This window comes from Meriones unguiculatus, chromosome 3, assembly GCF_030254825.1.
Source record: "Meriones unguiculatus strain TT.TT164.6M chromosome 3, Bangor_MerUng_6.1, whole genome shotgun sequence".
In the NCBI taxonomy this organism is placed as follows: domain Eukaryota; kingdom Metazoa; phylum Chordata; class Mammalia; order Rodentia; family Muridae; genus Meriones; species Meriones unguiculatus.
The window spans coordinates 4,048,662-4,068,539 of NC_083351.1; the positions used below are offsets into that span (position 1 = coordinate 4,048,662).

The window sequence follows — 19,878 nt, forward strand, 5'->3', positions numbered from 1 at the left end:
GAGGAAGCCAGATCTCTGCGAGTTCAAAGTTTCCCTGGTCTACACAGTGAGTTCTAGGCAAGCCAGGGCTACACAGTGAGATCCTATCTCAAAAAAACAAAAACAAAAAAACAAGACAAACAAACAAAAAAAACTCCAAAACAACCCAGGGGAATATTTACAGTTTCTTTCAACTGCTAAGTGCCTAAGAGCCAAGGAAACAATTTGCTCAAAGTCTGAGGGCTGTTCAGCATAAACCCAGAAAGAATCCCCAGGTGCCCACTACAGTTTAAGGAGACCCGAGAGTCCCTGAAACATTTCATGGGGTGTTTCTGTAGTAAGCACTGGCTGATACAGCTGAGAAATGCATACTTAGGTACCCAGGGGCACTGTATCACAACAGAAGTTTTGTTGTATGTGGACTGGTAAACCAAGGCAGCAGCAGAGTTCTGGACTTGGAATGCCCAGGGATGAATTACACCCGTTTGTCCCCTTATTATAAATAATGGATTATTAGGAGGGTAGCTGTGACAACTTAAAAAGACACCACTAACGTTCTTTCAGCAGGCCGTGCACAAAACCCAAAAAGACATTGGTTATCAGGCACAGACAAACGTTTACTGACAGCTGGGTTAGCTTTGCTGATGACAATCCAGAAAATTTGAAAAGTAGAATTGGGACTCGTCTGCCAGGGCTGAAAGTCTGGACCCAGCACCCACAGACATCACTAATGCACCCTATGACGTGACCTTGGAAGCCTTTCCGGAAACCCTTCTCTGACTGATCAACTGCTGACTAGCCATCACAGAGAAGAACGTGCAAGAAATGAACACGTGCCAGACAGTACGGGCCTCTCGGGTGACTTTTCATTCTCGAGGAGACAGCGCGAACCCACTTGACCTGGATGCTGAAGTCCGAGTCAGAGTGCTAGTGCGTCTCTGGCCTAAAACCCCTTGCTCATCCGCGGCCCCTTTTCAAGGCCAGGGGAGGTCCCGCCCTCTACTTTGTGGACCACGGGTCAAGGGATCGAAGGAGGGCAGGAAAAGCTAGCCTCTGAGGCTAGACACAATTTCGGCGGCCCCAGGGAATTGAGGAGTCCGACTGAGCCCGACTGAGCCCGACAGGGGCTCCCAGGTGGCCTTGACCTTGGTGCCCCGGACTCAGTCTGCCCACTTGCTGGCTCAGACCGACGACCCTAAACCCTCATCTAGGGCAGGTGTGTGTAGGGGGAGCGTGGGGCTGGGACGCGGGGGCCCGGGAGCCCATTGCAGCGGCTTCCCCGAGGAGGCCCTCGTCCCCCTTCGGCAAGTGCGTGGGCTCGGGCGCGGCCTGGCCACGCACCGGACGCGGAGCGCGGGGCAGACGCCGGACTCGCGCGAGGGCGCAAGAGCCGCGGCGGTGCGGGCAGCTCGACGGCCGGCGGGCGCGCACGGCGGCGGGGTCACGCGGCCTCCGGGCCGGGCCGCGGCCTTGACGGGGCGGCTGCGGAGCCAGAGCCGCCTGTCCGACCCTCCAGAACCATTAACCCGGGCCTCAGCCCCGCCGACGCCGCGCCGCGGGCCTCACCTCCCTGCGCACGTTCAGCAGTGAGTAATAATCTTCATTGTCCAGCTCCTCCTCGCTCAAGGCCGTCGCCATCTTCGCAACCTTTCACCCCGCCAAACCGGCGAGGCCGTGCTCAAGAGGGTCCGGCGCGGCGCGGCTCTCCCCCGCGCGCCTCGGCACACCACAGCGGCCCCTGGCGGCCCGGAGCCGCATGGCCGCCCGCGGGAACGCGCCTGCGCACTGCGCCCCCGCGCGGCCGAGCCCGGAAGCTGGGAGGCGGCCGGGGGTTCTGCACGTACTTCCGAGCCGGATTCAGGCTTTGTGTGTGTAGTGCGTTTGTGGGATGTGTGTGTGTGTCTATGTGTCTCTCTGTCTTTGTGTATGTGTGTCTCTGTGTCTTTGTGATATGTGTGCACGCGTAGGGGTGGGGGCTGTCGCATTCAACAGGGCCTCACTAAGCCTTTCCCTGGACTGTTAAATCCACACACGTAAGACTGTCCTCCGCGTTCTCGCATGCCTCCAGCTCATTCCCCTGATTGGGAGTCTGTGGTAAAGCCACCCCGAGCGCAGGCATTCACTTCACCCCCAAGGAAAGCTCCTGGTGCACCCATCTGCTGACTTCCATGTGCTCAGGAAACCTCCAAAATGATTGCCTACACCATTCTTGGTCCACAGAAGCCTTCCCGTTAGAGAAGGAGTCGCTTCCTTATCTTAGCTTTTCTTTTCTTCTTTTTTTTAACATTGCCCTAAATTTAGGAGCACCTGGCCATTTCTACTGCGTAAATGAGGAGGCAATATCCATTTGGTTCTTAATTGCGTCTGGCGTGCACATAGACCTGTGGTTCCTGCCTCAGAGCCATTCTGCTGTAAATTTCTCCCGTATAATTTAGCAGTGGAGTCTAATTGATTTCAACCCGGTGCCTGCTGTTTGGTGCATTATTAAAAACGTCTTGGTTACAATAATCTAAATAATTTAAATGTCTTTGAAATGATGTTATCAAGTGGTGGGCAGCAGCTTGGGCGCTTCCACCTGTTGGCTCCCCACGACCCGTATGTTTTCCCAGGGGTCTTTGTTGTTCCTCGGCACAGCCACCACTTGCCCTTCATAAGCTGGTGTCCTGGGAAGCCCCAGCACCTGTCTGTAGATATGCGAGGTTGATTTCTTTCCCGTCCTAATTTTTGGCCAGATGTGCACCATCTGGGCCTGTGTGGCGTCCCTTCCGCGTGCCCACTCCTAGAATCTTTAGGCTGGACACATGTAGGTGTGCGGAGTCAGCCTGCAGTAGGCTGTCGGCCGAGGTTGTAAATTAATAGCTTTTTTTTTTTTTTTTTTTTTTAAAGCTTGGTAGGCTTCCCCACGACCATAGCATCCACAGCCATGATCCATCAGCCCTTTCTGCAGTTTTTATAGGCTTTTCTTTCTCCCCTCCTTTGCGGAGCTGTGATTAGGGCTAAACTACCTGCTGACATTTTCTGGTTTTTGAGAATTTCATGCAGAAGTTGGGGGTGGGAGGAACTGTAGTGTCGCGATGTTTCCTTTTTCCTTGGGTTTGTAGATTTTAACTGGGCTGCATCGCCCACTTGGGCAGAGGCATTCTTTGCGGGCCCTCCTTTGCTTTGGAAAACATAGCTTCTATGAGTTACATAAATGGAACACAACATATGTTTCCCTACGCCCAGGTCTTTGTTTCTGTGATTGAGAACGACCTGGTTTTTATCACCACTCAGACAAAATAAATAATGACTCAGGGATGCTCTGGGCCTGTCCTCTCGGGCCCACAGTATTTTGTACTCTGGTTCCTTGGAAAGTGGCCGTGATAAATGGAGAGCTAACTTCCATACACCACCAGCTCACGGAACGTATTTATTTCCAGAGTTGGCTGTTTTCCTTTCTCTCCTCCAAAACACCCTGATGTGCGATGGGCAAAATAATGGAAACCAAGGGCTGTACAAATTTATAAGTTAAAAAACACACATCCAACACACTGCTGGAGCCAGAAAAGCCACTATCATTCAGGGTTTTGCACTTTCTAAAGCAACTGTAATTTAGAGGGAAAGCCAAAGCCAGTGTACTTATGTAATACTTTCTGTAAGCATAAATACACGTGTGATGCATTGTTAAAGATTTTCTTTATGTGTATGAGGTTTCTTTTCGAACATGTATGTACGTGCACCACCTGAGGTGCCTGAGGATGTCAGGAGAAGGTGACAGATGCCCTAGAATGGGAGTTATTGAATGAGCCTATCATGTGGGTGCTGGGAACCAACCTGGATCCTGTGTGAGAGCAGCCACTCCCCTAACCAGTGAGCCATCTCTCCAGACAACTGTTCCTGTAACTATGGGTACAAGCATCTACTTTATGCACACACAAAAGCTATAATGAGTGCACATATAGAACACACACACTCCACTGTTGTTGGATGCTTGCATTTTTATTTGTTTTTATTTTTGTTTTCTAGTTTTTTGAGACAAGGCCTCATAGAATCTGGACTGGACTTGAACTTGTTACGTAGCAGAGGATGGCCTTGAACTCTAGATCTGCCCACCTTAGCCTTACACGTACTGGAATTCCATTGTGACCACTGCGCCTAGTAAGTTTAAGGACAGTCATTTCCAGAGTCACATATTCGTAAGACCCTGAAATGCTTTGGCTCTCACTTAGCTACCCTGTCTAGTCTCTCAGGAAGTTTATTTTGTTTGATGACTTTATCCAGTTTTGGTATCCTCCCTTCTAGCTTGTTCTGGAAATAGGTTTGCCAGATTAAATAAAGGATGCCTAGTTAAAATTTAGTTTCAGGAAACAGTAATCATTTAGTCTAAGTATACTTGTGTTTACCACTTCCCTCACTGAGACAGTGTATCCAAGGAAAGCAGCTTCAGGGAGGAAGGATTGATTCAGTTCCCCGTTCAAGGGTCCAGTCCATCCTGGGAAGGGAGGCATGGGGGTAGGAGCTGGAGGAGGCAGCTGACTGCACTGTTTCTGCTGTCACGAAAGGAGTGCAGGCCAGCAATACGGCTCAGTGAGTGAAGGAGCTTGTTGCCAAGTCTGATGATCTGAGTTTGTGATCCCAGAACGCACAAGGAGGAGAGAGATAGAGAACAGATTCCTATAAGCTGTCCTCCCATGGGGACACACACACACACACACACACACACGTAGTTCCTGTCAAGTTACAATCCTTATTAACCATCATGGTATTGATATCACACGGAGCATATATAAATAATTTTTTATCTAAAATTCAACTTCAGCAGGGTACTTCAGTTTGGATTAGAAATGTCCCTATGCGTGCATGTGTTACAGGCTTGTTTCCCACTGTGGTGTAACTGCGAGTCTGTGGGAACTGTCAGGCAGAGCCGTGAGACAGGCATCGTTCTTTGTCGGTGTGCCCCCAAGAGGGATTATGGGACTCCGCTGACTAGTCTTATGGCAACTTGACACAAGCTAGACCCCCCTGAAAGGAGGAACCTTAGTTGAGAACATGCCCGCATAAGATCCAGCTATAAGCAATTCGTGGGGCATTTTCTTAATTAGGATTGGTGGGGGAGGGCCCAGCCTATTGTGGGCGGTGCCATCCCTGGGCAGGTGGTCCTGGGTTCTACAAGAAAGCAGGCTGAGCAAGCCATGGGGAGCAAGCCAGTAAGTAGCACCCTCCATGGCCTCTGCATCAGCTCCTGCCTCCAGGTTCCTGCCCTGCTTGAGTTCCTGTCCTGACTTCCTTCAGTGATGAACAGTGATGTGGAAGTGTAAGCCAAGAGTAAACCGTTCCCTCCCCAGTTTGCTTTTGGCTATGGTTTTTCATCATAGTAATAATCACCCTAACTAAGACAGGAACCCCAATTGCCTCTTCAACTTCTGTAAGTCAGTGGGCTTTCTCTGCTACATGCTTCTGTCATTGGATCTGACAATGACCCAAAACTGGCCCAAAATGTCAGGCCAATTAGTCATGGATGTAAACTTGTAGAACTTGTGAGCCAAAATAACCTTTTTCTCTCTACAAGAGTGTGGTCTTGGGTGTTTGTCATAGTCTCAGAAAGCCAACTTAACATACAGCGCATCTGCAATTTCATTTGCAACTCCTCCCCCCCAACTAGAGGCTGTCTTGTCCTTCCCCACTTTCATTAAACAGTCCTGAGAGGAGAGCCGAACAGCCTGAGTGCCCTTTCTGCAGCTGGACCGAGTCCCTGTTCTCTGCCTCTAACTCAGGAGGAGGAGCCACCTATATATTTATTATTCCTTTGTTATGGGGTCTGGGCTGGGATTTAGTGCTCGCGTGCCATTCACAGCCCATTCCCCCATCCCTCTTTAGTGCTGACAACCCCGTTAACCGACAGGTAGGGGAAAAGCCTCAGCTACAGCCAGAGGAGGGAATTGGCAGGCACTAAAGAATTAAATTTGCTTGATGTTATCTGATCTCTGAACATCCAGTGACTTGTTACTGACATCTTTAGCCTCAGTGATAATTGCAGTGGGGTCACCCAGAGGAAGTGTCACACCTGTCTCTGCCAGCCACACAGCCACGCTGGTTGAGAGCCTAACCAGTGGCAGCCTCAGTGGCTGTGGAGACATGGAATCAAGACAGGAGTACACTACACACTTCCAGACTGACCATTTTGCAGGAAACGCCCCACCCTCAATCTCTGGTTCAGAGCCTCTGCCCTGGGGACTGAGAACACCCGTAGGGTGTGTTCAGGGAATCTCCTTCCATCCCATGGCTCCCAGGGACTGAGCTCAGGTCCTCAGGCCCGGGGCAGGTGCCTTCACCCGTACAGCCATCGCACCAGCCCCACTGACATATCCCAGCCCCTCAGCACCCATGGGGACATCCAGGTGGGTCCTTTTCCAGTGTGATCAGGCAGTGACCACACCTTCACCTTTGGACCTGCCCTCTGCATTCATTTTGTCTCTGTCATCTCCCTCTCAGTCCTCCCAGGCTGTCAGGAGTAGCTGGAGAGTCTTGGCAAGCATGAAGTTCATGCTGTCTGACTTCTGTTGGTCCCAGTGTCATGTGACAACGCTTTTACATACACTTCTTTTTAACCCCCTGAGTTCTTCCACAATGTCTGCCCTACTGAACATTAAGTTTGAGTTAGAGTCCGGGAACGGACATCAGAGTTTCAGCACACCACAGAGGGCAGATGTTTCTGTGCTTGTAGAGCTACTAAATTTGTGTATGTGTGTACATGTGTGCGCGCATGTATGTCTGCATGTACATACATACCTACATTCAGTCAATAAATGAGCCAGTTAATATGCAAGGTAATTTGTGACAGTCAGGGATCCATGGCAAAGACAACTTGGTAGACAAGATACCCTGCCTTGGCCAGGGAAACCTGACCGATGAGAAAATTTTGAAGTGCCAACTTTTCAAGACCTGGAGGAAGAACCTGCCTGTGCAGAGTCTGAGAGGCACAAGTTTGGTGTGCTTTGCAGTCAGGCGAGAGCCAGGACACACATAGCTGATGCAGGCAGGGAGGAGCCCGTGCAGCTGATGAGGGCAGGGAAGTAGGGAAAATAGGAGGGAGTAGGGGAAGTTAGAGAGCTGAGCTGGGGTAAGTCATGGCTGGGGCTTAAATGGGGTTAGGAACTGAAATTTTGCTCTGACTGCAATGGGGAGCCATTGATGGGCTTTAAGATGTGACTGTGATTTCTATTCCCTCCCCCACCTACAACTTTAAATTGGAGCCAGGGTATCTAACTACTGGCCATTGTGATGTGTGGTCATTTAGAAGTAAGTATGCTGGGTGGCACTGAGAGCCATCGGGATGCTTGGGGCTTGTGGGTAACAGGTTGGACACAAACACCCTGTCACTCTGCAGCAAGAGGTTATGGAACTGTGTTGGGGGAGGGATGATGGCAGCCTCCAACTGAGACAGGAGCAATGCACATGGTCAGACACAGGCTGCCTGCTTCTGCGGTTTGTCTGTTTGTTCCTCGAGGGTGTGTGCGTGAGGAGCTTGGTCCCTGGTGAGATGACTGGGGTCAGGGGACAGACTGGTGGCTCACTGGGCAGTGCTGCTCCCAGAAGGAGGAGCGTAGCTCTGTGGGACACTCTTAGGCCTCGCATGATCCCTCTCCTCACCAGAGCTTCTGCTGTGATACCACCTGCCATGATTGACACTTGTAGAAGACCTTCACCAGGGCCAGCGCTATGTCCTTCAGATGGTCAGCCTCCCACACTGTAAGGCACTGAACCCCATTTCCTCATACACAACTGCTCCTAGGAATTTCACTACCACTACAGCAACAGGAAACAGACAGTGATAAAGTAACTTTTCTTTTCCGCTTCTTCTCTGGGTGCCCAGCTTCGTTGCTCTGGACCCTGTGTTGGATTTCTGGGGTCACTGACTCAGCCTCAGAACTCCCTGTGGAATTCTCTGGTGCGGTTGCTCTTGGAGGACTCTCTCACATTTTGCTTATCTGAAAAATCTTTTTCTACCAGTAAAGAATACTGAAGGGCAGAAGCGTTTGCTGTGGCTGTTTTTCTGTTCTGTGTGGCGTTGGTGATGCAGTTCCATGCCCTTGGGCTCCTGGGATGGATGTCTGAACGTGGCTCTCTTCTGACTTTTGGAACCCCAATTAAGCATCTTAGCCCCTAAGATCCATTTATTCTCTCTTTTGCTGCCTCTCCCTCCTCCTCCTGCAATTTAAGTCTCTCACAAATTGCTTATGTTCCTTTTTTGTCTTTTACTGTTTTATTGAAGTATATTTAACATGAAATAAAGTGCACATAGTTTTTCCTTTGATATTATTTTTACAATTTTTTTAAACAAGCTGAGTATGGCGCACACCTTTAATTCCAGCACTTGGGAGGCAGAAGCAGGTAGGTCTCTGTGAGTTCCAGGCCAGCCTGACCTACATAGATATATAGATATATAGAGATACTCAGTATTAAAACAAAAATTTCACAAAATAACCTAAGGCTCTGATACTTTACACTCACATCTGTTGAACCTCTGGTTATTAAGGAGCCTATACTACGGAAAAACATTATTATGTAAATACTTGTTTACTTTTATGTGTATGAGTGCTTTATCTTCATGTTCACCTACACACCAGAAGAGGGCGCCATATCTCATTGTAGATGGTTGTGAGCCACCATGTGGTTGCTGGGAATTGAACTCAGGACCTCTGGAAGAGCAGGCAGTGCTCTTAAGCACTGAACCATCTCTCTAGCCCCCATTTTTTTTTTTTTTTTTTTTTTTGTTATTTCGAGACAAAAGTTGCTCTTTGTAACAACTCTGGCTGCTCTGGAACTCTGTAGACCAGGCTGGTCTTGAACTCACAGATATTCACCTGTCTCTGCCTTCCAAGTTCTAGAATTAAAAGCATGTGCTACCACCACCTGGTCCTTATTTAGTTTTTAAATATTTGTTTATTTTTATTTTACACGTTATGGTTATGGGTATTTTGCATGCATGTATGTCTGTGCATTACATATGTGCAGTGGCCATGGAGACCAGCAGAGGCCAATAGATCCTCTGGAATTGAAGGTTCTAGGCAATTGTTAGCTACCTTGTAGGAGCTTGGAACCAAACTGGGTTCCTTGGGAAGAGCAGAAAGAGCTCTTAACTCTCAAGATCCTGTTTTGTTATTTTAAGACATGGGTTCACTTCTAGCCCAGGCTGGCCTGGAATACCCCAAATAGTCCAGGTTGGCCTGAAGGGTGTAGGAATCCAGAGTGCTGGGGATGTGTCCAGTTACCTGTCTGCTGGGATCCTCTTCCTCCTTCATTGCTGGTTGTCTCTCTGGGTCCCTCACTCAGGGAAGGGGTGAGGAGCCTCTCCGGTGCTTTTCTATAGGGACAAAAGCCTCAGCTCCCAATTTCTTCACCTGGCTTAGGATCTTAGCATCGGAATAGGATGATGACAGACATCTGGACCACACCACTGTCCACCTCCCTCCCCTTCCCAGCGGGAATCCCCACAAGGCAGCTTTGTTGATGGTTGGACAGGACCTGTGTTATTCACACAGTTAGGTCAGGTTTGAAGACATTTCTTTTTAACTAGGTGTTAGCTTGAAAGAAAAATTTTCAACTTTTATGTTGGCTGATTAGTTTGTAAATTGACTTTACACATTTTATTTTACAAAAATATTGGGGGTCCTTGAAAGGAGGGAGTCTGGAGAAAGCAGTTCAATGGATCCAGAGTCTGGATATACAAGACGAAGTGTCCCGACTTCTGGTCACACATGACATGGCCATAGCTGCTGAAGTGCATGCTTGCCAATGCTTTCGATGGCACACCCATGATCCCAGGCAAGAGGACTGTGTGTGTGTGAGGCCAGCCTGGGCTACAAAGTGAGAACCTGCCTCAAAACAAATAAAAGGTATTAAGATAGCAAATTTGGTCTTATATACTTTATTACAATTAACTATAAGGACTAAAGGGGCTGGGGAGATGGCTCAGAGGTTAAGGGAACCACTGGCTGCTCTTCCAGAGGACCTGGGTTCAATACCCGGCACCCTCCCCCTCAACTGGCAGCTCACAACTGCTTGTAGCTGCAATACCAGGGGATCCCTCAACTCTGGCCCCCTCTGGTACCAGGCATATAAGAGAGGCACAGACATACATGCAGGCAAAGCACCCAAACACATAAATAAACATAAGATAAATACAGGGCTGAGGAGATGCTCAGTGCATGGTGTTTGCCACTTAAGCATGCGGACCCGCATTTGGGTTTCTGGCACCCAGGTAAGCGTCAGGGGTGGTGGTGTGTACGCTCCTAACCGCAGCGCTAAGGCCAGGCAGAAGCAGCTGCATCCCTGGGCCTCTGCAAGCCAGCCTAGCCAAGTCCGTGAGCTCCAGGCTTAAGGTCTCAAAATTTGGAGAAGGGTAGGGGAAGATCCTGACATTGACTTCTGAGTCCACCTGTTCATGCAGGGATCACTGCACACGGACAGACAGACAGGCAGACAGGCAGATGGAGGGAGAGAGGGACAGAGACAGAGATAAACAGAGAGAGACGGGGAGATATTTTCTGACCTTTTGCCTCTGGGAGCTTTACTGCTAGAAGGTCAGCAGTAGAATGTTCTAGAATTCAGGAGTGTCGCCAGTTGTTCAGCGTGCGCCCGAGCCTGGAGTTTCTAGCTTGGGTTCCTTTAGGGGAGTGGCTTTGGTCCCACTGACAATGGAGCTGTGTTTCCTGAGGAGGAGTGGGTTTTCGCCCCAACTCTGCTGCCCCCGAGTCCTGCACAAGCCTTCTGCCTTGGAGATTCTGAGCATCCCTGGCTTCCACGCACTTGACCCAGAAGCCACGCTCTCCACCTGTGACACCATGCATGTGCCGGGCGTCCCATTGGTCCCAGGAGGATGTCCACTCTCTGCATCAGTTATTTCCCACTGCTGTGACACAATAGCTGACAAAAGAAACCTAATGAAGGGTTATGTTGGCCGAAGTTTGAAGGTATGGCAATCACGGCAGGAAGGCATTGTGACAGAGTGTGTGAGAAGTTGTCACTTTGCGTCTACAGCTTGCTCTCCCCCTTTAAGAATTGTCAGCTGGGTGAGATGGCACCTGGCACTTGGGGAGGCAGAGGCAATGGTCGGTCACCTCTCCACCTCTGCCTTCTCCTTTTTATTCCGTCCAGGGCTGGAGTCTGTGGAATGGAAATTCCCACGTTTAAGATGACCCTCCCACCTCGGTTAACTTAGTCTAAGTAATCTCGCACAGATATGTCCAGAGATCTCTTTCCCTGGAGACCCTACATCCCAAGTTGAAAATCAGATCACCCTGCCCCCCCCCTCGGTTAAGCAAGCAGTGCTAGGCTGGGGTTAATGAAGCTGCCGTGGACTGCAGGGACTTCTGCGCCCATCTGCCCACCAGTGTCGCCTGCTGTGTCTCCCGCCAACATTTAGGCGATTCTAAAACGAAAGGAAACAGAAAATCTCTGTGTGTGCCTGTGTCTGTGTGCGGTGCTAGGACCGAACCCAGAGCCTTGTGCATGCTACAGCAGACACTCGACCGCTGACCTAGAACCCCAACCCCAAAGAAAAAGCTCGATATGCCGTGTAAAAAATGCTTGCTATGTGCCAGGCGCTCTGCTACTTGATTAACGATCTCATTTAATCTTTTCAACAATTCTGATGTAATTATGAATGGCCTCATTTTACATTTAAGCAAGCTGGGCTTGGAGAAGTTAAGTCCACCTGCAGGAGAATAGAGGAGCAGGGTCCCAGACTTGGGCTGTTCTCTTTTCACAGTGCCTTTCCAGATACTTATTTACCCTCTCTTAGCTTGATTTATCTGAAAATGTTGCAGAGGACTTTTAGGTGCATTTGATAACTCTGGCTTCCTTTTATGCTTCACTGGGGGATTTGGCTGGAAGGATGTCATCTATGCCCCCCCCCCCCAGGCAGGGAAGCTTCTATCGCCCCTCAACAGCTCTACTCCCAGATGACATCTTTTGAGTTAGGAGATAGGACAGTTTGGGGCACAGTTGGTCACTGGGCCCCAAACCCCACTTCCTCGTTGGGGACCTGCAGAAGGGTCCCTTCACCAGCAGAGGGCAGACTTGTGGGGCCAGAAGAGCAGAACTGGGCAAAAAAAAAAAAACAAAAAACAAAAACTCCTCGTGGAGGTTTAGTGTGGAGGGGGAAAAGACTCCCAGGAAATGGCACCCCCCTCAGCTGCGTGTCAAGAGCGGCCATTTGCAGGCTGTGGGGATGGCGAGGGGCCCCAGTTGGTAAAGTGCAAGCATGAGGATGTTCAGAGCCTCAACGCCCAGGTAAAAAGCTGGGTGCCACAGCCTGTGCCTTTGATCTCAATGTTGGGGAACCAGGGACACGAGGATCCCTGGTGCTTGCTGGTCAGCTGTATTAGCAAGCTCCAGATTCAATGAGAGACACTGACTCAAAAAATAAGGTGGGGAGTGAAAAAGGAAGACACTGACATGTGCCTTCAGCGCACATACACACACAAACACACACACACACACATGCAAGTTAACCGCCTGCCTTTGCTTTGCTTTCCTTGTCCTGGTTTCTGCTATTAAGCTGATCAGGGTCTCACAGGGCCTGGGGCACTGCAAATATTATTGACTCAGAAGATATTGTAGGCCCTGTTAGAGAGGTATTTTAATTCCGAACATGGCTGTTCTGGTGACAGATGATATCCAAAGACCTTCTCAGTCTGTGAGATCTGGCTGGAATATAAGCACCTCTTTAATCCCAGGAGACAGAGGCAAGCAGATCTGAGTTCAAGGCCAGCCTGATATAGAGCAAGTTTCAGGTAAAGGTGAGGTGTTACACGCCTTTAATCCCAAACAATGAAGGTAAAGATAGTTTGTAGAAGGTAACATCTATGTTCAAAAGTGATGTCTAGGGGCTGGAGAGATGTCTTACAGGTTAAGAACACTGGCCCTTCTTCCAAAGGTCCTGAGTTCAATTCCCAGCAAGCACATGGTAGCTCACAACTACAGTGAGATCCAGTGTCCTCTTCTGGTGCACAGGCATAGGCAGAATGTTGTATAAATAATAAATCAATCAATCTTTTAAAAAATGATATCTAATGAGTGGCAAAACAGTAATGAATCAGATGCTTCTTAAGGGGCGATGCAGAGAGAGGAGGACAGGCAGTTTACCGAGACAGTAACAGAGAGAGAACTCAGGTGAAGACCAAATGAGCCAGAGAATGAGAGAGAGCCAGGAGATTAGAGCAGATTGTTGAAGATAGTTTGAGGCCAATCAAAGCAATTCAGAGGCTGAGAGAAAAGCCAGATTGAATAACTGGAAGAGGAGTTTGAGCCAGAACAGATGAGCTGAACCAGCCAGCTCAGAGCTCATTAAGAACAAGAAAGGGTGAGCTTATTAAGAAGTAAGCCTCAGAGGCTGAAAATGTTCTAGGCCTAGGTTAGATTGCATGGAGGCTGGAAGCTCCCAGGACTAGGCCTAGGTTAGCAGCCATAGGTGATGAGCAACAAAAGTTGCTTTTACTCTGTGTAGGTTAGAGTGTCTCACAGAGAGTGGCTTCTCTGCTGTGACAGTCAAGCTGCAAAGGGCTTTCTTCTGCATTCTAGCTGGTAGGTTCTCAGGGGCTCAGTGCCACAGCTGCAAAACCACCATGTGCTCAGGAAACAGCGTGCTACACAAGGCCCCAGCATGCTCCTGGAGGCACAGCGCTGAGTCCTGAAGGCGATGATGGATGTACTAACAGGAGGCTTGTCACCCGGGTCTTTATTTCACAGAGAAGGAAATTACCCTCAGAACCCGTAGCCAAAATTCTGTCCAGGCTGACGAGCTGATGAACCTGCCCCAGGCTCCACAATTACCTGCTTCCCGCAGCAGAGCCCCAGGAAGGGCCGCCGAGGTGGGGGCTTCTCCAAGATTACTCAGCTTCCTGGAGGAACAGGCTCTCTCCTGCTGCCTGATCCTTCTGCCAGCCCCAAGAACAAGACAGGGGCCTGGCAGGGCCATATCCATGATGGCAAGCCTCCCAAACAGCCTCTCCCTTCTTGGTGGACTATGGCACTTTCAAACTCTCTTCTGAATTGGAGTGTGGAGGCTGGTGAGTGTGAGAGCAATTCTACCTGCTGCTAATTCTTCCATCCTCCCCACTCCAAGCCTGTCTGGTTATGTTGGAAGTGTAAGCTGGTTGCTAAGCCAACAGCAAGGGTCATTTGGTGGGGGGTGGGGGGGTTGGAGCCAAGAATTCACAGATATATTTCCTCAAGGAGGCCAAAGGGAGTCCTCGCCCTGAGCCAGCCACACCTCCAGAATCATTCCACTCACAGCCCACGAGGTTCTAAGGTCCTGCAAAATAGGCAAATAAAGCAAGAGGTCAAAGTTTTAGTGTTTGGAGTCACCATGGCAATGCTCAGGCTTCCTTGCCATATTCGGCTCTTAGAATGGTAGGAACTGGTCTTGCCATTCCTCTGAAACCAGGCAAAGCCTGCAGGCCCAGAGGGGCAGCCAGGCATGCCTTAGGCTGCAAACCACCAAAACTGCCACCAAACCACCAAAGCAAACCACCAAAGCTGATTGTATATCTCCTGGAAATAGCTGCAATGGGTTGGGGTGGAACTCTGAAGATGTCTCAGCCCTGACCGCCAGGACCTAGGAGTGTGATTCTAATTTGGGGAAAGTTTTTGAAGATGTCATTAAGGAACTCATGATTAAATTACCCTGGATTTAGGGGTGACCTTGAATCTAATGAAAAGGATTCTTGTAAGGAAAAGACTTGGGGGTAAAGGCTATCATAGACCAGAGGCAGAGATAGGAGCAGTGTGGCTTGAAGCCCAGACACTTGCAGTCACCAGAACCAGGAAGATGCAAGGATTCTCTTCTAGAACCTTCTGAAGGGTCGTGGCCCTGCTTGATGCCCAGATTTGGCACCTCACCCCAAGTGTGACCTCTGCCCCACCAGCCCACCCCTGAACAGAGTCCTTTTCCTGTGTTCAGAGAATATACTTTTTTGTTTTTTTAAAGCAAACATTTAAAATGTTTTATTTATTTTATATATGAGTGCTCTATATGCATGTATGCCTGCATGACAGAAGGGGGCATCAGATCCCAGTATAGATGGTTATGAGCCACCATGTGGTTGCTGGGAATTGAACTCAGGACCTCTGGAAGAGCAGCAGCTCTTATCGGCTGAGCCATCTCCCCAGCCCTCCTCAATCCTAGGATGAATGAGCTGTACTTTGTTTTGTTTTGTTTCAGCTGGACACAGCTAGGATCATCTAGAAAGAGGGAACCTCAACTGAGAAAATCCCTCCAGTAGCTTGGCCTGTAAGTAAACCTGTGGGGCGTTTTCTTAATTTCTGTTTTTTTGGGTTTTTTTTTTTTTTTTTCCTCTTTGGCTTTGAGACAAGCTTTCTCTATGTAGCCCTGGATGTCCCAGAACTCTCTCTGTAGTCCTGGCTGGCCTCAAACTCAAGAGATTTGCTTGCCTCTGCCTCCTGAGTGCTGGGATTAAAAGTGTGGGCCACCACAGCCTGCCTTGATGTCCTGATTGATTGAGAGGGTTTGAGTCACTGTGGGTGGTGTCATTCCTACACCACTGGTCCTGGGTGCTAGAAGAAAGCAGGGTGAGCAGGCTGTGAGGAGAAGCCAATCTGCAGCCTTCCTTCATGGCATCTGCCTCAGGTCTTTACTCCAAGTTCCTACTTGAGTTTCTGCCTGGCCTTGTCTTAATGATTGACTGATACGGATGAGTGAGCCAGATAAACACTTTTCTTCCCAGGTCACTTTTGGCCATGTTGTTTATCCCAGCAATAGAAGCAAACCAAGGCATGAACTCTGCTTGGTCCTGGCTTTGCCTAACAGAGCCCTGGGATTCCCTGGTGCAGCTCCTGGGGTTCCCCTGCATTTCCTGCTACCCACAGCTCGTTTGGAAGCTAGTTTCCATTGCTACTATTCCTTCCTTGCTCTGGCGAGCATCCTATCTTTGTAGCATCATAACTGGTTTCCATGGCTACAGAAGGCTGGGGCAGAATGGTGCTGATGTACGGGTAAACTTCAGAATTAAACCAAGGGCCATTGTTTTTGCCTGTTGCTGAGTCCCATTCGTTGTGAGCACATCCCAGGGGACTTTGGAATGGGTATCTCTAACTGCCTGGTCTCCAACCATATGCCAGCCTGCCTGGCTAATGAATTGTGGAGCCCACCCGCAGCTCCCCCTCCCTCATTCTTAGGCTTTCTCTTGGCTTTGGTGTGTGTGGAAATGTCAACAGGTGAGGAGAGCTGTGTGTAAACGAGCAGACGGTTCCCACAGGGCAGGTGAGAGAGGAGCTCCAGCAGGCACTATTCCAGCCAAAGCCTCTACCAATCTAGAGGCGTCATCTGCCTCATGCACCAGAAGAGGAAAAGTGAGCCCCAGGTGGCTGGGCACACTCACCACCCTGCATGGTCATCATCTGCTGCCTGTCAGCCAATCTCCTGCTCACACTTCTGGTCACAACAGAGGCAGACTCTAGTCAGTGCTTGTCATAGTTACCTTTCTGTTTCTGACCAAGGCAGTGTGAGGATGAAACAGCTAATTGGCTTACAGTGTCAGAGGAATAAGGGTCCCTGATGGCAGGCCAGAGGCATCGTGACTGGAACAGAGCCTAGAGCTCACATCTTCCAACCTTAGACATAGAGCAGAGAGTGAGCTAGAAGTAGGCAAGGCTTTCAGCTCTCAAACCCTGCCTCCATCAACACTCTCCCTTCCACGAGGCTGCAACTCCTAAACCTCCCCCAACAGCTCTACTACCTGGGGGCCGAGTGTTCAAATGCATGAGTCCATGGGGGACAGTTCTAGGAATGGAGTTGAAGCAAAGGAGCTCCGGTAGAGATGGGTCACTGTCTGAGTGTTCTGTTGTGGTGAAGAGACGCCATGACCACAGCAACTCTGACAAAGGGAAGCATTTAACAGGCCAGCTCACAGTTCCAGAGGTTAGTTCATTGTCATCCTGGCAGGAAGCATGGCGCACGCAGGTAGACAGCGCTGGAGAGCAGCTGAGAGCAGCTGGACCCACAGGCAGCAGGAAGAGAGGGACTCTGGGACTGGCTTGAACTTGTAAGCCCATCCCCAGTGACATACCTCCTCCAGCAAGGCCACACCTCCTAATCCCTCTCAGGTAGTGCCACTCCCTGATGACTAAACATCAAGCATATGAGCCTGTGGGGGCCATTTCTGTTCAGACCACCACACTCTAGTCCCTGACCCCCGTCCTCACCAGAGGTCTGTGCCCTTTGGTGGTTCTGGGATGAATGTGCTTAATGAACTCACATAAGGACTTGAGTGTGAATCTCCAGAATTCGTATGAAAGCTGAGGAGGCAGTACAAGTGTCCTTAATCCCAGCACATCTATGAGGAGATGTGCCAGAGGATCCCCTGAAGTGCCTGGGCCAGCTAGCTGTGGCAGGTGTACATGTGTCGGTGTGCACCGGCATTCATACATAGGAGTATGTGTACACGAACACACACGCAGATTAAAAGAGAGCAAGAGCTGGGCATGGCGGTGCACGCTTGTAATACCAGCACTCAGGGAGGCAGAGGCAGGCAGATCTCTATGAGTTCAAGGCCAGCCTGATCTGCAAAGTAAGTCCAGGATAGCCAAGGCAGGAGAGAGAAACCTTGTCTCTAAAACCCAGAGAGAGACGGAGAGGCAGAGACAGAGACAGACACGTATACACACAGAGAAAGAGAAGGGCGGGGGCATGCCACCTGGGAGTTCTTATTTCCGAGAAAGTGAGCGTAAGGTGGGGTGACCATATTGTCACCCCATCTGGAATATTTTTTTCAGAGTGAAAAGAGCCACAATTGGGAGCTGGAGAGATGGCTCAGAGGTTAAGAGCACTGCTTGCTCTTCCAGAGGTCCTTAGTTCAATTCCCAGCAACCACATGGTGGCTCACAACCCTATGATGACATCTGGTGCCCTCTTCTGGCTTGCAGGCACACATACAGACAGAACATTGTATACATAATAAATGAATAAGTAAATAAAAGATCCACAATTAATCATTCCACCACAACAGGCCTAATCTGAGCTCTTTCTGGAAAAGGGGGACATTCATTAACACTAACTTTAGGGCAACTTGTCCCTAGCTCTGCTCTTAACGTCAGTGCTGAACAGGCCCAGGCCTGACACCTGGGTCCCGGAGATGGGTGGTGGGACAGCAGGAGTCTACGAAATGCCGTAGAATCATATACTTTAAAATGGCTGCAGGGGCTTCTGTTAGTGCCCTCCCTGCCGCTCTTGTTGACGTGTTCTGAATTAACATTTTATTTTTCAAATGGTAAGCATGGTAGTGTATGGTAAGCATGGTAGTGTATGCCTATCCTCCCAGCCTGGGAGGCAGAGGCAAAGTGGATCTGTGAGCAGGAGGCCAGCCTGGTCTACACAGCAAGTTTCAGAACAACCAGGGATACATAGTAAGATCTTGTCTCAAAAAATAAAATAAAAAAAGAAAGAAAAAACAAAGGCAGTTGGGCTCTGGGCAGGTAAGTGTTAACAAAGCGTGGGGCTGCAGAAATCTGAGGACTGAGCACCCAGCACCCTCATAATAAGCTGTGTGGTGGCAACTTCATCGTCCCAGGGCTGGGGTGGCTGTTTGGCCAGGTTTGCCAAATCTGGAAGCTCCAGGGTCACTGAGAGATCAAGTTTGAGAAAATAAGGCGATATGAGTGGCTGGAGAAATGGCTCAGCAGGGAAGAGGACTGCCGGCTCTTGCAGAGGACCCAGGTTCAGTTCCTAGCACCCACAACAGTGGCTCCCAGTTGCCATCTGTAATCCAGTCCCAGGGGATGTGATGCCGCCCTCTGACTTCTGAGGGCCATAAGCATGCACATGGCACAAAAATTACCCATGAGCATTTTTAAAGAATAAGGTGATGAGCAGTTGGGGACTCTATGCTGACCTCTGTCCTGTGCACACACATGAACACACACTTACCATACTGTGCCCCATAAAATACACAGGACATGGAAAAATGTTTAGAATGGCTGTGTTAGTCAGCTAAGGGGCTGCCAGGACCACTGTGGTGAGGGACCCGAAAGTGCCAACTTAAGGAGGAGAGATTTATTTTGGCCCACGCACTCAGTGGTTGGCTCACAGTCACTTAGCCTTTCTGGGCTTGGCAGTGTGGCAGAGAAGAACATGGCAGCCCAGTGTTGAGCTGCCCTTCCTGATATGACCGTGAGGAAACCCCTGAGCTCAACAGCTCTGGCTTCCCCAGGTGACAGAAAATCCTTTGTCACTTGCTTTCTGGTTATCCTAGGTCCATCGCGGCCCAGAGGTCGAGGTAGGCAAGCTTTCAAGTCGTACCCTGTTTGAGTAGCGTGATGGAATCTCAAGCCTGCTCACAGTGTTCGCCCAGGGCGCGCCACCCCTTTGTTTGCTGTGTCCACTCTGGATGAGCTACCCACTCGTCAGTCACTTCATTTTGACCATCAGATTAGTTGCCATGGCATCACAGTGCTCAAGCGACCTCACTTTGGAGCTGCATCTATGTCTTTTGCCTCATCACGTGGCTCTCATGTCACCACAAGAAGAGCGCTGAGCATGCTATAAGGTATCTTGAGAAAGACCATGTTCACACAATTTTACAGCAGCTTACTACTGTAGATGTTTTACCTTATAATTGCTGTGATTAATATTTTACTGTGCTAAATTAAAATGTTTATTACATTTATTTGTGTGTGTGTGTGTGTGTGCTGCATTTGTGTGGTAGCCAGAGGGTAACTTGCAGAATCGGTTCTTTCCTTACACCATGTGTGGGTTCTGGGGATTGAACTCAGGTCATCAGTCTTAGCAGCAAGTGCCTTTACTTACTTAGCCATCTCATCAGCCCCTAGTGGGGCTATTTATTTATTTATTTATTTATTTTGAACCTGTGATTCTCTTGTGTCACTTCCCAAGTATGGGAA

The 19,878-nt window shown here is 49.5% G+C and overlaps 1 protein-coding gene and 1 long non-coding RNA gene across 2 annotated transcripts in view; one reads left to right on the forward strand and one right to left on the reverse strand.

Annotated features, from left to right (window-relative positions):
* The window catches only part of Dnajc11 (DnaJ heat shock protein family (Hsp40) member C11), a 48,087-nt gene extending 46,388 nt beyond the window's left edge, over positions 1–1,699 (reverse strand). Inside the window, exon 1 of the mRNA XM_021644252.2 lies at positions 1,546–1,699. Coding sequence (XP_021499927.1) covers positions 1,546–1,617 — 72 coding nt within the window. The 5' untranslated portion in view covers positions 1,618–1,699. The remainder of the gene's footprint in view (positions 1–1,545) is intronic.
* LOC132652932 (uncharacterized) lies at positions 1,007–19,612 on the forward strand. Its single transcript, XR_009590423.1, has 3 exons — positions 1,007–1,195; positions 15,185–15,253; positions 19,230–19,612. It is a non-coding gene; the product is annotated as an uncharacterized LOC132652932 (long non-coding RNA).
* Positions 19,613–19,878: the final 266 nt, after the last annotated feature.